Below are 22,037 nucleotides of genomic sequence, written 5' to 3'. Positions count from 1 at the left end.
TGCGCTGCACATGTGAGCATTTTTGATGATGGCCTCCGTCCAGTCCTTTGGTCTTATCACATTTAACCATAGTTGTCTTTGTTTTTGTTGACGGGCAGTGGCGGCTGGTTTTGAGCCATGACTCCTTCTATTCTGGCTCCCAATAACACAACAAGACAAACACATTTTAACACTCCTATGGAGCCTACAGCCCTGTGGGGGAGGGGCAGGTTTTGCCTCCAGCTAATGAAATGACGTCATCGTGACGTCGGCTGTAAAAGAGTTTATATATCTTTCCAAGATTGCAATCTAAATTATTAATTACTGGAATTATTCCTCTTAGTCTGATGTTACTGTTGTATCAGGCAAAGCATCATTAGGGCTACGACATGAGTAACTTCATTCATTTGATCTAATGATTAATTTTTCAATTAATCATGAAAAATCCATCATTATTTCTCAGTCTCAATCTAATTCATTGTGACATAAAGAGAGAAAAAGTCCTCACATTTTAAAAGCTGCATTTACAGAACGTTCAGAGAATTTTCATAAATGACTCTTAATTAATCAACTTCAAGCTCCATCAGTATTTTTCAACCACAAAACTGCCTGAAGTGTGTGGTTACATTCTGAAATTGCTCTCGGTCGTCTGTGTTCTGCCCTGGACTCTGACTGACTTCAGTGTTTGCTCCTGTGGGTGCAGCAGCAGTGCATCATGGGGCTTGTATCAACATGTTACCACCTGGTGTTCAGCTCAGAGCCACAGCTGAATACAAATGAGCAGATTCAGTCTCCTGAGTGTTTCCTCTCTCCGCTGCTGACGGCCTAATGAGCCGACAGCCCATTAAGACTAATGTAGTTTTGACAACTCTATGATAGCACCAGTCCTTAAAGAAAAACAAGCAAACGACATGTTGGAGCGCCTTAATGTGAGAGGATGGATTCATTCTTCCCTCCTGTGTCATCTCTCTCTTTGTCTGTCAGTCATGTTTCTGACAGAGGCTTTTACTCTCTGTGGCTCTGAGCTGTGGGTCAAAGGTTAAAGTGAACCGACAGTGCTGAGCAGCATAACGTTGGCAAAGATGTCGAATCTGTTTTTGTTTCAGCGCAGTACAGTTTCAGTCTGAACAGAGGTGACAACTACATATCTCTCCATGCTAATACTGACACAAAGGTATGACAGATTTCTCAGGTTAAAAGATATAATTATAGATTATGATTTTTATACACCCAAGTTACAGGACGGTTCAATTTTCTTTTATTTTTGTAGCAAAATTGGGCAGTTATATGTCAGCACCTGATATACAGCAGTATGTAAGGCTAACAGTGGCTCGGGTAACATTCTGCTGGAAGTTAGCTTAACTCTTTTCAGACTGCACTTAAAAAATAAGATTGTATTTATTCCAAGGGAAAGTTGTGTGCAGCAGTTGCAGTACAAATTCAGGTGCAGCTCTGCCAGACAGCGGGAGTCATGAGGACCCACGAGATCTCGTGAATTCACGCATAATCGCGCGATATAACAAGAAGTAGTTAAACAGAACCACAAAACCAGAGGAGTAGGAAGACATCTGGGTGCACCTCCATGATTAACATCTCCTCGTCCATGGTGTCAACGGGGTGAAATGACATCTGAAAACCTCTGACCTGTTGACTTCAGGCCTGCCTCCACCCATTATCATGTTTTCAAGGTGTAGTGCAGGGAAATATGATCAGCCGTGAACACTGTGTATTTTATTTTGAAAATTAACCGGATGTTTTATTTTGTTTCTGTGCACGACTTCCTGCCCTGCACGATCTGCTGAATTGCTGCGTTGTGCTCTGGCGTCCGGCAAAAATAGAAGTCCTGCGTCCTGCTGTTGTGGAGGGCTCCGGAGCGCCACAGCTGTGATGGAGCCGGAACGCAGCACAGCTGCAGCCAGTGGAAGCACACACATTGACTAGAATTGAATCCTGTTGACTCCGGAGCGCAGACGCAACCAACACGAATCTGGTGGAATTTGGAAGTAAGGTGCAAAAATATTAATTAACAGTCAGACACCACAGCTGAAATTATTTCATAACTTAGTGGGAAACATCCTCATTTGCTTTAAGAGTAGTTTGTTAAGTTGGGGGCAGGATGTGGTTAGCTTAGCTTAGCATAAAGACCAGACAGAGCCAGGCTAGCTTAACACTGTCCATGTTTACATTCACACCCACCAGTGTTTCACTATCATTCTGAATATGACAATATTCTGAATTAGATACAGGTCATGTACACACCATGTGCCGTTAATAATTCAAGTTAAATAATTCAAGTTAGGCCTCATTCCCAATGCAGCATTTTCCGATTAAGACGTGAGATATGTCAGTAATATTCTGGTTTTTGGACACGTATGCAGCGCATTTATATTTTACTCACCCATTTACATTTTATTAAGTCTTAAAGTTAAGCATAATTAAGGGTGGACAGGCTGTCTGCCGTTAGTGTTCACTGTCAGAGCTGCCCCTCAGCCCACCACAGCTCCACCCTCTTGCGCAAATACGTCACTTCTGTCCAGCTGCAGCTACATCAGTTATTTTTACAGCCTGTGATTTTGATGCAAAGAAGCAAAATGGCTCGAGCAGCTCCGGCCGTCCACTTTTGCTCATTTACATCTTGTACATTAGTCAGAGTACGCACTGCTGTGTGCAAACGGGAATATTAGTGGAATATTCATTTTTATCAGCCGTGTAAACAGCTTAGCAGAATTTATTTTTTAATAATATGGATATTTTGTGCAGGTAAACGTAGTCAGTGTGTCCATCTGTTCAGTGCTCAGTGAGTTAGATGGTTGTCAGATACAGTCGGCGAGCACAGGTGTTAGTTGCATCTGTGTGCAGATGGTACCAAACCTGGCAACCTCACTGTGACACCTGAAGACTTCAGGAACCTGCACACAGTCACTCCTAAAAGCCATAATGCTTTTACGTTTCTGTTTAAGAGCAGATGAAATGAAAGAGATACATGTTTGTGAGCTTTAGCGCCAGGCTAGCTGTTTCCTCCTGCGTCCAGTCTTTATGTGAAGCTGAACTTCAACATCGTGACTCTTCACACGCACACGTGAGACTGACATCAGTCTTATTTCATTCTTGGGAGCGAAGCCATTGTTTTGAAAACCCTCAGTGTTCCTCTATGTTTGTGTCATCTGAATATTTCTAACAGCGCCAGTTTCAGGAGTTCAGTATTAGCTCGGTTTACTTCTGACTCTAAACATCTGAGTAAACCATCGGCTCTGCTCAAGTGTCGGCGTCTCGCTTTCATCTCTCTCCTCTGTCTCTCGCCGTCTCTCTCTGGAAAGGTTGCCAGCCACAAAGTAAAGTCGTTTAGAGAAGCAGCTGGTGGGGTTTTCTCTCTGTCTTTGTGTGTGTGTGTGTGTGTGTGTGTGTGTGTGCACTCATTACAGCAGATCTGCCAGCTTCTGTATGAGAAAGCATAAATACAGCTTCCCTAATGACCCTGGTTACCGCGGCAACAGCATCCCATTGAGACAAATCTGACAGTAAAGTGAGGAGAGGAGGTGACGGAGACGGAGGGAGGGGGTGGGGGAGGGGGAGTACCAGACGGGGGGGCTGAGGGGAAGGAGAAACAAGAGGGGAGAAAGAGGAAAAAGAGAAGGAGAGATATAGAACACACTGAGGAGACACACAAGAAGCTGGTGAGAGACAGATGGACAGAAATTGAAAAAATGAGGGGAGAAGATGAAGAGTAGTTAAAGAGGAAGAGAGATAATAGACAAAATGAACATGATGAGCATCTACACTAATAATGACACACAACTAGAAAAGTGCATTCAGTAAAATTCACATCTCCACTAGGCGAAGGTCCACGAGGCCGCCCGCTGATCACTGCCACTCAAGACGATTCTTGTAATCCCAGCAGACGCTTCGCAGCACGTCTCTGAAAGCTAATAAAATACGTCTCTTGTCTGTTTTTGATGGCGCCACGCTGAACAGAGCAGATCGTGTTCTCCTGCTAACAGGCACTGAGTGTGAAATATACAGTGTCAGTCAGGTTACTCTCAGAGAGTGTTTCTGAACGTCCACTTTTACAGTTACATGAGTTTTATAAATGATTGTGTTTCAGCTGATTTACAGTGGAAACAGACACACTGTGGGGTCATGGCACACGCTTCCTCTCTCAATCCAAAGTCATCGAATACCTGTGTTTGGTCAGTGACTTGCGGCGTCACACATCAATGAAAAAGCTGTCCGTTCACATCAGCATAATATGAGGCTGCCCCCAGCGGCGCCAGGGGGAAATGTGGCCAGACAGCAACGAAAATTAAGGCAGCAGAAGTCTCAATGGGTGCGGTTACATGATGGCTTCTCATTCAGAATGAAATAAATCTGAATGAAATCATTCGGAATTAAAATTTTTCCAGGTAGTTTACATGGGAAATATTCATTCCCAATGAGGGTTTACACGAGAGATCAGTTTAATCACCTGTATCCAGGTCTGCGCAAGGTTTGGGGCAGGGAAGGTTTCTGATTGGATAGGGGGCGGGGCGGATGTTACGTGTTTACGTTTACCTGAAGAAAACACTGTAGTCCTCGCTCTGGATAACAAGATGCTTGACGACGCCGTTCTTAGTGCCTTTTTTGGGCTTCGTTTCGTCTCGTCGTCCTCCGCTTATCCAGGTCCGGGTCGCGGGGGCAGCAGCCTCAGCAAGGAAGCCCAGACAGTCCTCTCCCCAGCCACTTCCGTCAGCTCTTCCGAGGGAACCCCGAGGTGTTCCCAGGCCAGCCGGGCAATGTAGTCCCTCCAGCGTGTCCTGGGGCGGCCCCGAGGTCTCCTCCCGGTTGGACATGCCCAAAACACCTCCCAAGGGAGGCGTCCAGGAGGCATCCTTACCAGATGCCCGAACCACCTCAACTGGCTCCTCTTGATGTGGAGGAGCAGCGGCTCTACTCCGAGTCCCTCCCAGATGTCCGAGCTCCTCACCCTATCCCTAAGGCTGAGCCCAGCCACCCTGCGGAGGAAACTCATTTCGGCTGCTTGTACTCGCAATCTCGTCCTTTCAGTCACTACCCAGAGCTCGTGACCATAGGTGAGGGTTGGAACGCAGATCGACCGGTAAATCAAGAGCTTCACTTTCTGGCTAAGCTCCCTCTTCACCACAACGGACCGGTTAAGCGCCTGCATCACTGCAGACGCCGCCCCAATCCGCCTTTTCCGGGCTTGTTTTGCTTATATTCTTCAAGCAGCAGTACGACAACAACCTTGTTCTGCTAATGCTTCGTCTGTTGAGGAGGAGAAGGGAGGCAGAAGGTCGAAGAAGGGAGACAGAAGACCGTGCTGTGGCAAATGGAAACCGGTGAGTGCAATGATCTCTTGTTTTTAGAAGCTGCCATCTTGCACGTGTGCACTATATACATCATGGCGCCAGAAGGGCAAGGAAACGAGCATGCGCAGAAAGACCGGAATGAACCTAAAGAGGAATGAGTGTATACAAGTGCGAGAAATTCTTTCATTCAGAATTAGAAACGGAATATTCCAGCCCCTTACATCGGATTGAATTTTCAATCACATTGGCCATTTTCATTCTGAATTAGGTGTTTACAAGATCACTTTTAATAGGAATGAACTTTCATTCTGAATGAAAAGGGAATTAAACTGTCCATGTAAACACACTCAGTGATGTTGGCAGGAGGGGTGGATGGGTCCAACAACCACTGACTTTCACCTGGGAGGCCAGTGTCGCTTCCTGTAAGATTGTAAAGCCAAACATTGTTCTTTTGTCCTAAACCCAACCACGTGTGTTGACGAAGAAAAAAAACATCAGTTTGCTGTGTTGAATCAATGTAGTGCTTTTATTTTGAAAGAGACTGTATGCAAACTGTACATTTCCTGTGAAAACAGAAGTGTATTTTGAAAACAGACAATGCATGTAACAGGCTGAAGTTGACACGGCGTCCCAGAACGTCAACAACCAACACACCCAGGGTACCTTGGACGCCATATGTGGACGTGGAAAGTCCATGACCAAACATGGACATGTGACAAGGTCACAGTGAGGATGTGTTGGTTTTGTGACATCCACACATACTATCAGCATCTGTTGAAGGTTTCTGACGGCAAGAAGACCAAACTTTATGCTGCCAATAAAAAAAACAGATCCTGTGTACACCCTGCTGTACATAAACAGGAACCAATATTCACAAATAAAAATAAGGTACAAAATAAAAAGAAATAGTTAAGTGTTTGTCTGCAGCATAAAATATAGTTATTATAGTAGCAGAACAAAAACAAAAAAGGTGAGATAATGAAACAGAGAGACTGGAAGAGGAAAAGGAAAGAACAGAAACAATAGAGATGGTAGAAGATTCAAAACAGAGATGGGGGAGGAAGACGGCATTAATGAGAAGAGTCGTCAGGGATGCTGAAGATGAGGTGAAGAGAAGAATGGAGGTGGGGGAGGAGAAAGGAGAGGAGAGGAAGCAGGAAAGGAAGAGAATAGGATAAGGGAGGACAGAACTGAGAGGTGGAGAGGGACATAGAGGAAAGACTGAAGGACAGAAACTGAGAGAACAGAGAGAGACAGGAAGAGGGAAAACGGGAAGATTGATGGACAGCAAAGAAAAGACATGGAGGAAGAGGAAAAGAAAAATCGATGAAGCAAAACACGTGCAGGCAGTGAACAGGAAAATGGATGGAGAGAAAATTTGAAGAAATGAAAGAGAAGAAGAGGAAAGTGTGTTTTCATGAGCATTTAAACTGTGAGCGTGTTTTGTGTAGTAGAGCGAGGTGGGTGTGCGTGTGTGTGTGTGTGTGTGTGTGTGTGTGTGTGTGTGTGATGTCCAGACGAGCCCAGGCAGCGAGGAAATCGAATGAAATGAAATAAGCCTCTACACCTGTCAGCCTCAACTCACACACACACACCTCTACAGCTTCAGTGAGCCCTGAGGGACACACACACACACACACACACACACACACACTCACGCCTGTTTGATTTGCAGGGTTTGATTCCTGACGTTAGATTTTCTCTTCAGATGTGAAGGTTTTCTTTTCCTCCCAGTAGCCGTTTAGTTTCACTCAGACAGACGGAGCCTGAAGCCACCAGAGAGGCGTTCAAATGCTCCGAGGCAGCGTGGGACGAACCAGAGGCTGCTGCTGGCTGGCACCACTCACTGAACAAACACTGAGCCTTTTAGTGAGGATGAGGATTCTGTTCACAGAAGGGAACGAATCAAGACTAAGGTGTCGCTTTAATCTGCACTGCAGCTGTAATCCTACTTCTCTTATAGACTATGGGAGGGTTATATGTTGATTAAATATGATGTATCGCAGCTGGTTCCAGGTGGGATGTATAACATGACTATATTGTGAACACTTGCTTTGGCATTTTGGTTCTTTCACGCCCTCATATGGCTTTCTTCGTCAACACATACAGAAAAAATGGACTCACAAACATGATTGGTCACACACCACTCTCTCCTGAGCGACAGTTGTACCTGCAGCGCTCCAGACCGCAACCGTTTAGTTGCGTTTTACAACCATGGAGCACCTGTGTGTCTTGCCAGCGTTCTAAATATATAAACTAGAGAGATGTTAGTTTGTTTCCAGCTCACAGTGAACAAATCATCACGGTTTAACTTAGTGCTAACTGCTAACTGTTGACCACGAGCTTCAAGTTCACAGCAAAAACATCATCACATATGTAACAGTACTTTATTTATATTCATCATAAATGGTCATGGACTTTCCACGTCCATATATGACGTCCAAGGTACCCTGGGTGTGTTGGTTGTTGACGCTCTGGGATGCAGTGTCAACTTCAGCCTGTTACATGCATTGTCTGTTTTCAAAATACACTTCTGTTTTCATAGGAAATGTACAGTTTGCATACAGTCTCTTTCAAAATAAAAGCACTATGTCGGAACACTGTGAATTGATGTTTTTTCTCCTTCAACAAATTGTGGTTATGTTTAGCCAACACACACACACACACACACACACACACACACACACACGCGTGGTTGGGTTTAGGACAAGATAACAGGGTTTGGCTTTATAATCTTACAAGAAGTGAACACTGGCCTCCCAGGTGAAAGCTGGACCCATCCACCACCACTCCCCCAGCCCTACTCAGACTTCCGCCCCCTTAACATTCATTGTTGTCCTGCCTCAATTTCCCCTGATGCTGCCAGGAGCTGTTAAATATTAACAGTGACCAGCCACGTATCATACCAGTGTGAAAGGACAGTGATGTTTGTCTGTGTCTGACGCAGACGTTGCGCTAGACTTTTTCGTCGCCGGTCATTTTGACCGACAGGGTCATAAAAATCCGGTCATAATCTATTTTTACCGGTCATTTTAATTTTCATTTTTAAATGATAATAAAGATATTCAAAGACATTTAGTTTTCATTCGTTCGTTTTTAATAAATCCAACAAGCAAGTTATAAAGTGTGCATTAATAAGGACATGAACGAAAAGATGAACAGACATCCACACAACCGTGCCATTAGGCTTCGCCCTGGACACACCGGATGGCACTAATGCGTCACTAACACGTCCGGTGTGTCCAGGCCGTTGTAGTTATGCCTGTAGGCTCAGTGACACAAAATTAAAATTGTAATGAAGTGATTATGGTATTGAAAAATGTGTTCGATTATGCACTGTTGTGTTATTTTAAATTATAAACATGGTATTTTCTCCTCACGTTCCTCAGTGCATGTTGTTATTTTATTTTGAAAATTGGCCGGATTCTCTCGTCTTTTCTGTGTCCGACTTCCTGTTTGGTACGATCCGCTCGATCCAGCTTGACAGAAGCGCTTGCAGCTCCCGTGAAAAATAGACCAGACGCCAAACTGAAGCGTTGCCTCCGCGGGCGCTCCGCTCTGCTCAGCGGCCTGTGTGGACAGTCAGATAGCTTAACATGGGCGCCGATTGAAAACTGCCTCCGCTGCTGGGCGCCGTGCCTCAGTTCTGCGTCTGGTGTGTCCAGGGCGTTATGTCAACAACGCTACATCAGAGCGACATATGAATGACCTTTTCTCTGCAGTGTGAAAACGGCAGCCACTTAAACCACTGACTGTGCACTCCGCCACCAAGTGGGCGGGGGAGGTAATTGCAACCAGTCAAAATTTTCCGGTCATTGTTGTAAAAACACAGTCAATGACCGAGAATATCCGGTTAACGCGACCCCTGGTCTGACGCCAAAAGTCACTGGCCAAGCGTTGGTATTTGATGACTTCAGAGTGATCCATGGAGGTTTTTATTTGTAAAACTTTCATCAAAGCAATTTAAATACCTGTGATGTCATCACAATGATAAGTCGATGAGTGAAGCCAGCAGGAGAAACCCCAGTTCGCATATTCAGTGGCCTTCATACCGTGCCAGTAAACCCAGAGGCTAGAAACTCATCTTGGCGTACGCTCCAGAGAGACGCCATCTTGGGGTCCAGTATCTGGTGACTATTATACATCTATGTTCATGTCTCTGTGTTCATGAAGTGAACAGTTTTGGGTTCAGTGTGAATTTTTCACTTAATTTCGTACATTTTTAAGACACGTAAGTTTCCAGCACCTGGAGCAGGCCCATGAACGCAACACGTTTACATCCAATCACATCTTTCCATCGATTTTGTAACTGGTATACAACACCATGTCTAAAATTAGCTTCATGTTCTGACTGAATGAGCCCTGTGTGTGTGTGTGTGTGTGTGTGTGTGTGTGTGTGTGTGTGTGTGTGAGATTGCTTATCATCTCCTCTTCAAATCTCATGAGGTCATCAGAATCCATTACAGACCTCATTAATCACACACACACACACACACACACACACACAGAATGCCCCCTGTCACCTTGGCTCTATATGAGAGGATGTCACTATCGGAGTGTGTGTGCACATGCGTGTGTGTGTGGTTAGACAGGTTAGACAGTTGGGCATAGTGAGACGATAACTGTATAACTGTTGCTATGGGAGAGGAAGCCATCTGTGTGTGTGTGTGTGTGTGTGTGTGTGTAGGACAGAGGGAGGGAAGGAGAGACGAGTATGAGGAAAAATATAGGCTACGACAATGTGTGAGTGTGTCATAGATTCAACAAGGTGCTGGAAACATTCCTCAGAGATGCTGGTCCATACTGACATGATGACATCACACAGTTGCTGCAGATTTGTTGGCTGCACCACAGATGGTGGATAAACCAAGACGGTCCACTGCGAGTCAGTTTCCTGTAACCGACTTCAGTGGGAGAAATGAACGTGATTACAGACTATGGCCGATTCTTTTGCCCCATAGTCACGGAAGCAGATATTGGACCCATTTATCACAAGCCACGTATCTTCAGAACATTCTGACACCAAAATGGCAAATTTCAGACGGACAAATCAGGAGAAAATTTACTTCGTTCAAGACCTGTCTCTGTCTCAACAACACACTCTTGCAAGATCTGGCAACAGATATCTCCTCTCTGGTGCTGAAATCAGTGCAGTTTCACCAGCGGATATCTTCGTTACAACATGATTGAGCTAGCAAAGCAGTTTTGTGTTGCTATGTGTGGTATTTATTCAGTTTTGGGAAATCACGATGTCTAGAAAGCATCAGTGGCAGCAGCTGACAGGGACAGCTAACACTAGCAGCAAAGCTAACATCAGGACGTCATCTGTTAAAAGCCTCCCGTTGTCGGATACGACATGAAACTACTCTAGTTAGCTCAATCATGTTGTAACTAAGACATCCACTGGGAAAAAAAAAAATTCACGGACCGTTTATTTATTTAGCTTACGGCCAGTAAGGGTACACACATGTTGACAGAAGCGAGGTTGATTGGCGGTTCCCCATCGTCTTTGATTGGGGTACGGGGGACAACCTCCTACTTAGGAGACCGGAAATGTATACCATTTCATACAATGGGAGTATATTGAAGGTGGGCCATCTTGTAGTAATCCAGTATCTTTGGCTGCACATCCATGATGAGAATCTCCCGTTCCACCACATCCCAAAGGTGCTCTATTGGACTGAGATCTGGTGACTGTTCAGTTATCCATCCAAGATTCCAGAAAATATTAACTCTAACTATGAAAACACATAAACAGTAAAAATAACAACACGACCAGGCAGAGAGGTGAGGCTTTGTTTTTAAGGTCATCCCGTCAGTCTCTGTGTGACCTCAACAACCTCCAGCTGCAGGTCGGCCGCCTGTGTTTAAGTTTTAATCACATTTTTTAAATTCAGAGCAGGTACACAGAAATGTGAAAATAGATCTGGTGTGTGTGTCACAGGGAGGGAGAATATGTAATGTGTGTGTGTGTGTGTGTGTGTGTGTTGGGGGTTGCTTGTAACTCTCTGGGAGCTCAGATCAATCAAGACACAACAGCCATGTAATGAATGTGAATCCCAGGTGTGTGTGTGTGTGTGTGTGTGTGTGTGTGTGTGTATTTCTCCCGAGGTGACCTAGTGAAGATGGTAATGATGTCTAACAATCAAGCAGAGTGTGGAAACCAAAACCTCAGAGGACCTCAGTGTGTGTGTGTGTGCCTTTTACAAATCAGCATCTCCACCTTGTAAACCTTCAGCTTGTTTCTGTTGCATGCAGTCAGTACAGTATGTTCTGAGCATGCTCAGTTTTTACAGAGCTGTAAAGTTGTCCACCATGGTAGGAGTTAGCTGCTAGCTAACCGTAGCTAACTTGTTTGTCCATTGTTTGTCCACCATCAGCCAGCTTGAGTCGAGCTCAGACCGGCCAGTTCACACCACTGACTCTTTTCTCTTTTCTCTTACCAAGACTACTTCTTGTTTAGTTGTAGTCTTGTTTTCATCATGAAAATGACCTGCCTGACATCGATTGATTTAGATTCAGCACTGTGGTAGCGGACAGCTCCTGTTGAGAGCGTCTTAAAAGGCCCGTTTCCACTGAAGAAGTTCCTGGTACTATTTGGGGGGCAGGAACTACTACAGGAACGTCCTCTCGCTCGGCCCTCTCAACCGCCGTGTCTCCACTGAGAGAGTGGAGTAGGAGGAAGGTTCCTGTAAAGTTACGGGCTCTGGATGTGACGTAATTGTTGCGCGACCATTTTGACTGGGGCGACGTAGCGGCGTAGGGACACCGTTAGCTGTTAGTGGTGTCTGTAATAACTCCGGTCACGGTCTGTGAAAAAAATATTTTTTCCAGCGGATGTCTTAGTTACAACATGATTGAGCTAACTGGAGTAGTTTCACGTCGTATCCGACAACGGGAGGCTTTTAACAGATGACGTCCTGATGTTAGCTTTGCTGTCCCTGTCAGCTGCAGCCACTGATGCTTTCTAGACATCGTGATTTCCCGTAACTGAATAAATACCACACATAGCAACACAAAACTGCTTTGCTAGCTCAATCATGTTGTAACTAAGATATCCGCTGGAAAAAATACTTTTTCACGGACCGTTAATTGAGTTATTACAGACACGCTAACAGCTAACGGTTAGCCTAGTTAAACTACGATAACCATGTTGTTATTTACAAAACGTCACATCCCGCCTTGAGTATATCCAATCAGCACCAAGTAATCCCCAGCCAGGAGTTTCTCTGGGCTGTTCTGAGTACCTACTCCGAGGCAGGGACTTGTTTAGCCCCTGTAAAATTTCCGGAACTCTGTCCTTCGGGGGTGGTTCCTGCGGTGGAGACACGCACCAACCAATTACCCCGAAGTTCCTGCGGTGGAAACGGGCCTAAAGAGCGATCGTAAGAAGGGCATTAAGAACTCATCTGGGAAACACTTGTATCTTAGCGACCCTTCTTACCAAAGGTGTTCTTAACTGTGCTCTTAACTGGGAAACGTGGCCAATATGAGTGGATGAATGAGGTCATTTAAAAACAGGATTTTAGATTTTAGTGGTAGGAATTCGATTGCATTGAGGGAACAATGTGTGAGTGACTCCGTAAGCAGCTGTGTGTTGTGTTCATGTATCTGTAAAAGTGGTACAGTATGTGAGGAAGAGATTTCAAAGGTGTATTGGTGTGTAACAGTGTGAATCTGCTCCATATAAATATACATGAGAGTGTGTTTGAGTGTAAAGCTTTACTCCCACTGTGTTCTTCCAGCCCTGCGGTCTCTTGTGAAAAACAAACTGTAGTAGGAAAGAAAGAAATGTGCGTTCCCCAGCAGGAGAAGACGTGAGCAGACCCAGGAGAGTGAGAGTGTGGAAACGGTGGTGAGATTCAACCACAGTTAAAATCACAGCTTCTCTGCTACAACAGAAGGCTTGTTTAGCTTTATTATAATTACATTTATTTGACTCAGTGTGGCTGTTTGTGTGTTAATGTTCTGTTGTGAGGACGGTTAAGAATATAAAGGTGTGTGTTTTATGTATGAGGCGAGCTCGGGCCTGCTGCTCCTCCATAAACATGTGAAGTTGGAGTTTTGACACATGCGATGCTTCCTGACACGTCTCCTCAACTCGACACGCTGAGCAGTTTCAGCCTGTGTGCAAAATCTAACTCAGCTGCAGTAACCACAGAAATCTATGTGAAGTTTATTATAATACTTTGAATTAATTTATTCAGAAACAGCTGAGCTTCCTGCTCGTTGTTCAGCAGCTGAATGTTTACAGTGTTCACTTTCACATGGTGACACAGGGAGCTTTTCTCAAAGGCATCTCAGCTGCCGAGGGCTTTAAATGAGTCGCTCCACTTAAGGGGATGGATTTTTGAGATGGGGTTGCATGGGTTACTTAGCCATAGTCTGTGTATTACATAAAGCAGATGTCAGTCGGCACGCCCCCAGTTTAGAGAGCAGGCTAACACAGAAGCTAAGTGATCTACTGCGGTGGAGGGGTCAGCAACAAAACGTATTTTTGCCACCTAAATAAACAATATAATATACAGTGTATGGTTTATTCAGAATATTCTCAGCATCTTACCTTTTCGGCAGATAGCCTGTTCCAGAAATGAAGCCACTAATGACTTACTAAACTATGCCCTCGTCAACGCCAGACTTCTTTGACAGAAACCGTGATCTAGGCTTGTTGAACACAGGAGCTGCTGGTCTACCTCTGCCTCCATGAGTTGGTTTGTTTGTGTACGGTGAGACTTTGGTGAATCTAGACTAACACTTTAAAACTCCAAAGTCACACAAACAAACTAACAGATCAAGGCAGCAGTAGACCAGCAGCTCCTGTGTTCAGTGATGGTAAATCACTGTTTTTTTTAACAGAGTCTGGCTCTGAGGAGAGCAATGCAACATCTTAATTTTCCATTTGGAAACCACTGTCTGACATTAAAGCAAAGCAGTGAAAATATTCTGACTATAGCGGACACTTAATCTGATATTCATTTTTTAGGTGGCTAACGTGTGTTTTATTGCTGACCCCATCCACAGCAGAACATTGCTGAACTTCCATGCCTGCTTCTCCAAACTGGAGGCTGTGCTGACAGACATCTACTGTATGCAATATACTGGATAATTAGCTCATACAATCCCACTTAAAAAAATCTGAACTCTCCCTTTAAGGGAGAAAACAATGACTGGCCAGCTCATTCAGTGTAGAAGTCCATGGTACAGGACAGCAGTCCAAAAATGCACCCAAGGCTCTCTGACTGTTCTTTAAAATCCTTTACTGATTCACAGATAATCCTATGACTCTCGACTAGAGATGACGACTGATGAAGACTCTCCAGTCAGAACAGGTTGGTTTGGTGAATCAATGAAGGATTTTTCACTACAGTCAGAATTTCTCAGAATCATGGACTTCTACACTGAATGAACTGGTCAGTTGTGATTTTATCTTTATGTGACTGTTTCCCCCATCACTGAAAAACACCTGACTGATTTTTTTTACAATTAACCACACGGTGCCTTAATCCGGTGCAGCACTCCCTATTTTTTCTTCAAATTTCAGAGAAAGTTGCTGCATGAGGCCAAACGTGTGGCAGAATCAGTTCTGTTTCTTTAACTCATATTTGAAAGAACTAGAGTGGAGTTACAAATGACTGTGAGGATCATATCCAGAGGATAATGTCAGTAAATGTGAGTAAAATACAGACTGTATATACCGTACGAAACACAGAGGGGGAGTTAATTCCTAAAATACACCAGGTCTCCCCGTGTGATCTGTTTGCACAGTCTCCTCAGGGGAAAGTTTTACTCTCACTGTATTTTCATCAGGATAGTTGTGTATTCTGTGTTGATGGTGTTTACTGATGCACAGCTCCACATGTTACAGAGGAGAACAGTGTAGTAAGAGTCCACAGTTTAAGGGCCTGTCCCAATACCCACACTTCCCCTACAAATACCCACTTGCACTCTGTTGTGCGCATTCACGCAGGTTTAGGCTAGTGGTGTCCCAAAACAGAACTGAGGTAGTGGAAGTGGTTTCCAACACTTAAAAACCCACCCTAGACTCCAAGGGAGCCCTGACCCACACTTACAACGAAGTGGAAGATGAAATTTCCCAGAACACCTTGCGAAGTCAGCAACTTCGGCAAGTTTTGGAAAACATTTTGTTGCTGTACGATCGGAATGTAGGCTATACAAACAACAGATGGTCGGACTAGCCTGAACTCATCAGCAACTCACAGCATCAAAATATTTAAACAAATCGACTTACCCGAACAAAAAAGATCAGAACTAGAAGGCGTCGTAGGCTCCTCCTGTTTTCAGCATTTCTCCTCCGTTGATTGATCAGACGGCAGAAGAATAAACATAGCACACGCCACAGCACAAGTGCTGGAGCCGGCGTTTTCAAACCTGAATGACTACTACCGGTATCTTGCGTCGCTACTACACGTGACGTATGCCTGCACGTCGGCCACACTGATTTGTATGAAGTGGTGTCTCATTTCTTAGGGAAAGATCTCTACCCTAATATTTCTCACTTCCAAACGAGGGTACTCAGTACCAAGTGGAAGATTTAAGGGGTAGAAATGGGATTGGGCCTTAATCAAGGATTCAGCACCATGGACAGCTCCATCAGATCCATCAGATACAGTAAAGAACAGGAGCAGGTTGCACAAAACACCTTAAGTTAAGATTTTCCCTAAAGTCCATCTTAAGGCTTTCTTAAGATAAACTCACTTTCACTCCTTCAGGTTTCTTTAAAATTTTGCCTTAAGTATTTAAGGTTTTCTCCTTATCTTGGTCTCAAACCTACAGAATCCCTTAAAGTTAGTCAGATCACTGCACAAAGGACCTTAAGTGTCACAAGCAAGCAAACAAATGGTTATCATGGAAGCTGTCGTATTTTACCACCATAAAATCTTTCAGTGCAGTAAATGCCTTAACATTTTTACTTAAGTAAGGGAATCTGCGCAACACTCTTAAAGTGGAAACGCACAAGGAAGATAACGTTCATGTTTCAGAGGCTCGAATGCAATGATTGGTCGGAGTTTTCTTAGAACCATATGAGAATGGTATAATTATGAGTTTGTATCCCTGGTGGAATTCACTTACATTTTAGTGTGCCATCAGCTTATTAACAGCATTTTAACCTAAACAAAGGAAAGTGTCGCTTTAAGTAGATCAGGAGCCAGAGCCTTCAGCTATCAGGCTCCTCTCCTGTGGAATCATCTTCCTGTTACGGTCCGGGAGGCAGACACCGTCTCCACATTTAAGACTTAAGACTTTCCTCTTTGATAAAGCTTATAGTTAGGGCTGGCTCAGGCTTGCCCTGTACCAGCCCCTAGTTAGGCTGACTTAGGCCTAGTCTGCCGGAGGACCCCTCTATAATACACCGGGCACCTTCTCTCTCTCTCTCTCTCTCTCTCTCTCTCTCTCTCTCTCTCTCTCTCTCTCTCTCTCTCTCTCATGTCCTGTTACTGCATCTTGCTAACTCTAATTGCTAACTAATTTATCATGCTGATCTGTTCTGTACGACATCTATTGCACGTCTGTCCATCCTGGAAGAGGGATCCCTCCTCAGTTGCTCTTCCTGAGGTTTCTACCATTTTTTTTCCCCGTTAAAGGGTCCTAAGGACAGAGGGATGTCGTATGCTGTAAAGCTCTGTGAGGCAAATTGTGATTTGTGATATTGGGCTTTATAAATAAAATTGACTGATTGAAGTAAGCTTAGGAAAAATTAAGGGTTAAGTGTCATACACAGGGAGAAAACTTAAGGTGTTTTGTGCAACAGGCTCTAGAGTCATTAAGAGGAAGTGATAACTGATGAGCCTCACCTGACAGGCGTCACCTGACAGGTATCAGCTGATGCTTCTGTGGCAGACTAAAGGCATTAGATCTGAAAATACCGACATCACAGAACCAGGTCTCTGTTCACCTGACGGCAGGCAGAGTTTGTCAATCATTTTCTTTCAAATAATTTTTTGACCTTTTTGCACCTCCGGCTGTTTTTCATACAGATTCACAGTCTCTCTCTTTCTCTTCTTCATCACTCAGTGACGTGAACACAGACATGAAACACACTTATCGATTGAATCTGGTTAAATGTTCAAACTGTATTGAAAATTGATATCAGTTAATTCATGTTGAGGCTCTTAAAACTGTTCTGTGCTCTCGCTTCACGTCCACCTGTCCGTCTGTGTGTTTCCTCTCTGCCTCACTGGATGTTTCTACTGAAAACCTGCGTTTGTAAAAAACAGCTTTGGTTCCTGAGGACTCATTCGATGCTCCAACATGAAACAAGGTTAGATTAGGGCATCAGGGTTGTTTGACGTGCCTCATAATGTTTTCGGTGTGTGTTTGGCCTTTTTAAACAACAGGTGGACTAAAGTGTGCATGTCAGACACCAGTTACTGGGTCAGGAGCTATTTGTCTTACTCTAAATGGTTTGCTGGGTGATACAATCTGAAAGTTTGAGCAGCTAGGCCTCTGTGGTCTTTTGATTTCTGTAAGGTAGATACATTTCTTTGTGTTTGTTTTTATGTCTCCAGTGGAGTTATGATAGAGTCTATAGAGTCTAGTGTTGAACCAATGTGATGTAGGGAGGACTGGTGTCATACAAAAAAAGGGGATTCTGGTTATTTTAACAGCTGCTATTTGTCCAGTTAGTGAGATGAGAAGGTTGTTCCAGTGAGTGAGGACTTCTTCAGTGCTGTTTAATAATGGTGCAGCTCTGACAGCTTGGTGGACATGTTGATACAAAGGTATTTAATGGCATCTGCATTTTGTAATATATGTCTATGGCTTGAAAATGATCTGAGTGATTCCTTTAAAGTGAGTCAGTTTCTCTAAGTGGAACCTTCACTGATATCACAGAGAGTTATTAACGGGTCAAAGGCGCATATGAGGTGAAATACTCTACATTATAAACATACTGAATCACTCTGACTATTAGTAATCAGGTCAGCGCTGTCGACTGGCAAATGTTTTGTTGCAGATAAGTTGTTGTTCGACTTTATTTACCTGCACAAAGGTGAAACCAGAGTGAATCACTGTAAAATAAATGTACATGTTTGATGTAAATATGTTCACAGCAGATCGATTAAAGGAACAGGCTTTATTCTTTAATGTGAACTGAAGCGCTGCACATTAATGCTTCCACCACAATCCACACACACACACATATCACACACACACACACACACACACTCCCATGAACAATCAGGAGGGCTGTGAGTCCTCTGTGACTTTCAGCCTCGACTGGACAAAAAAACCCGGCAGAATAACACGGTGACCTTTACAGAGAGTAACTAGACTAACCTGCAGTGATGAATGGTGCTGTAGCTTCCTCTTACACACACACACACACACACACACACACACACACACACACACACACACACGCAGGGAGAGTCTTTCCTAAACCCTCATTTCTCTCTCCAGAACAAAAGCAGTTGAGGTTGCGGCCTCTTCCTCCTCTGTATCTCTCAAACACACCTGCATGTTTTATTTGTATTAATCATTTCATTACTTTTTCCTTTCTCTTCACGATAGCCAACTTTTTATTTTCTAAAATATTAATTGTAAGAGAGTATCAGCCACGAGAAACCTGGCAGATTTTCCCCAGATTTTAAAATGTAGACGCAGCTTATAAAGCTGCTTGTGACTGTTGTCACTGTCTCCTCCACCTCCTCGTGCATGTGTGTGACAGTCACGTGTTTTATTCAGTTTGCATTAAAATCAATTTAGTGGTGCAGTGAGAAGAAATGTCAAAATAAGATTTACTGTTAACAGATTGGCAAATTAATGTTTGCTCTCGCTGCCTCATATTGAACCTTCCACTAACGGCCAGCTGTCCCTCACTGACTGACTCTTCCAACAAATGTTAGTTTCTACTAAAATCTTCTAAGTAGTTTTTTAGCTCAAAAATAATTGTTATCATAAATGAATATTGTCTGTCTGCGAAAGAGGGTTAGGGCCATGTTTAAGGAAAAAACAGTCTTAGATTTCGAGGATTAAATCGTAAATCTACGAGATTAAACACCAGAGAGAGAGTTATGCATAAGAACGTGACTGTGTGCCGGTTTGCTCTGCAATTGTAGGGGATGAAAATGGAAAACCATCCAACATGCTAACGCACATACGATGGCATCACCCAGATGTGTTGATCACTGGTATGAGAAAAACACACTGAAGGCCAGCTCCTTATCCTCGCTGCTTTCAGGCAGCCTTAGGACTCAAAGAGACCACACTTTGTTGCTATTTGTACCATGTTCATGACGCTCCAGTCATAATCGGTGACTGGAGAATTCCGAAAACACTTTTAAAAATCCACAGTATCATTTGGGCCTGCTTAAAACTTGCAGATGCTGTTGTGAATAGTTTGTTTGTTGGTGCTTGCAAGAACGTTCCAACATCTAAAATTTAAGAGCGGTTTGCAGAGTTGTCAACAACATGAAGGACTGTCTGATGACGTCCTGTCTCTCATATCAAGGCAACACATTATGTCATAAAGACTTCACAGTGTCAGCTGTCAGCAGAAACCATGAAAGCAGAGTCTGAAGAAAAAGAGCTGGTTTAGAAACTGGTTGGAACCAATATGTGTAAAGTGTGTGTAGACACATCTGTCAACATCTGATTGGTCAGATGGGCGCCAGTGAGCTCTGAGGTCTTACCTGGAACATGATCCTGTACTGCTCCTCCGGACGTTTCACCACACACATGTTGCAGCCCATGATGACGTCTGACACTTATCTCCGTCTCTGCGACCTTTGTGTCTTTTTAATCTCGGCGTCCTCTGTCTCTGCAGGTCCCTCAGGAAACGAGTCAATAATCCAGCTCGCTGTCTGACCTTTACCCTCCAAATGCGACGTCCTCAGGTGCGTCTTCGCCGTCTGTTTTCTTGCTTATTTTCCCCTTAATCAGCCTCTGACCTTTGAGCCAAAATGACCTTCACGAAGATAATTCTTGTTCAGATGACCACGCCCAAATCTGAGATTAACTTTGCCAAACAAAAATGGGCAACAGTCCAAAAACATCACCAGATTTCAGACAAAGTCTCAGACCAAATGAAGAGTTGGTGAAATTTATAATCCAGACAAAGATCTGTTATGTAGGAAGAGTCATGTTCATCCTTTGCAAAGGTCGACTAGAAATCCTCAGAGAAATCAGTCAAAGCAGTGCTTAAAAAATGAAATTAAAATGTTTCCTGCTTTTTTCCAGGTTTAATTCAAATGTAGTGTATTTGTGTGGCTTCTGTGACTCTTCTGCAAAAAATAATGATACTCTCATAAAGGTGAAATATTTTAACGGTGCGTCACTGTAGTCTGAGTTTTCCCTCAGAAAAGAAAGATTTCCCACAAGAAATGAAGCCACTTAAAATCCCCGAATGTGCTTCATCAAGTTTATTAAATGCTTTTATCAGTCAAACTCCTTCAACAAAGACGTCTGTCTCTGTTTAGAAAAGTGTCACTTCTGATAAAAACCCAGCTGAGAGTCAAGCTGAGTTCACTTCCTGTTGTCTCTGTCACTCTGAAGACAAAAGAGAAACCCACCCCTGTGTTTCTTAATGCTTCGCTCTCGTGGGCAAAAACAATTATGAGACAGAAGACAAAAGGAGGAGGACACTGTTCAGCCTGGTTTTGTTGTTCTTTTCATAAATGAGACGCGTTGTGTTGCTCTGAAGTCTCCTCACAGTAAACAGCTTTTATCTGCTGTCCTGCGGGCGGCGAGGAGGCGAGACGCTGTGTCTTTTCATCACGGTGAAAAATTAATTTTTATTCATGCGCGGCAGATTGTTTCTGCCCTGCAGGGGAGGAGGAGGAGGAGGGGGTGATGAAGAGGGGAAACACTCTCCAGATTGCGCTTCAAACTGGAAAAACAGTTCATTTGAGTTTGTGGGAGAGAATCAGATGTTTGTGATGATGAGGGTGGAGGTGATGGAAGGGTGAAGGTGTGTGTTCACAGGTGCAGAAAAATTAGGTCAGTTCAGTTAAATCTCGATGTCGTAAAATGGTTTCAGTGTCGGCGGTGAAGTCAGTTATTTAATGTGTTGAACACAAACGAGTCGAGTTGGTCAGTTGTTGGAAGTCTGCAGCTCAAGTCGCCAGAGAAGGGTGAAGGGAAGATGATTTAAAAAAGATTAAATCTTAATTTATCCTCTCTGGTTTCCTGGTTTTTAATACATTTAACAAATGCTTTGAAAGTGATGGATTCAGTAAGATAAATGGAAGCTATGGGGCTTTTAAAAAGGTCTCCCTGCAGCTCAAATGGCCAAATGTGGAGAAAAGACATATAAAATTAAACTGTAAAGCTTCTGCGTCCAGTAAAAGTGACACCAATAAGTCACAGTCACAACAAAACTCCTGCTTTTCATGTATTATGTATGTTTTACTTCTGTTTGAGTTATTAAATAATCAGCGTCTTCCTGCAAACTGCAAGTATAATGACAAAAATATATATATTCTTTAATTTCCCTGACAGAAATGTGCAGCTTTCCCTCTGCTGAGATCTCCTCAGCCTGAATCAAAGTGACACCTTCTCTTATTAAACTTACATTAAACTAACTGCGCTGCTTTTTTCAAGCCTGTAACGTCTCACAAATCTTTACAAAACACTTAAACATCTTCAACCAAATGTTTAGTTTTCGGTCCCCTGAGGTTTGTTTGAAGCCGCAGTGGAAACGAGGCCAGTGATGATTAATAAGACATGAAGGAGGAGAAGAAGAAGGAAAGAAAACTCCTCCAGGCTGTAATGTGTTCCAGCAGTTTTCACTTCAGT

At 43.6% G+C, this 22,037-nt stretch overlaps 1 protein-coding gene across 1 annotated transcript in view; it reads right to left on the bottom strand.

The window, feature by feature from the left end:
- LOC125892256 (PDZ domain-containing protein 4-like) overlaps nt 1-20,429 on the bottom strand; it is an 80,610-nt gene extending 60,181 nt beyond the window's left edge. Inside the window, exon 1 of the mRNA XM_049582165.1 lies at nt 19,934-20,429. Within this exon, the coding sequence (XP_049438122.1) occupies nt 19,934-19,993 (60 nt within the window). The 5' untranslated portion in view covers nt 19,994-20,429. The remainder of the gene's footprint in view (nt 1-19,933) is intronic.
- Nucleotides 20,430-22,037: the final 1,608 nt, after the last annotated feature.

This window comes from Epinephelus fuscoguttatus, linkage group LG7, assembly GCF_011397635.1.
Source record: "Epinephelus fuscoguttatus linkage group LG7, E.fuscoguttatus.final_Chr_v1".
Taxonomy (NCBI): domain Eukaryota; kingdom Metazoa; phylum Chordata; class Actinopteri; order Perciformes; family Serranidae; genus Epinephelus; species Epinephelus fuscoguttatus.
This window is presented reverse-complemented; position numbering and strand designations above follow the sequence as displayed.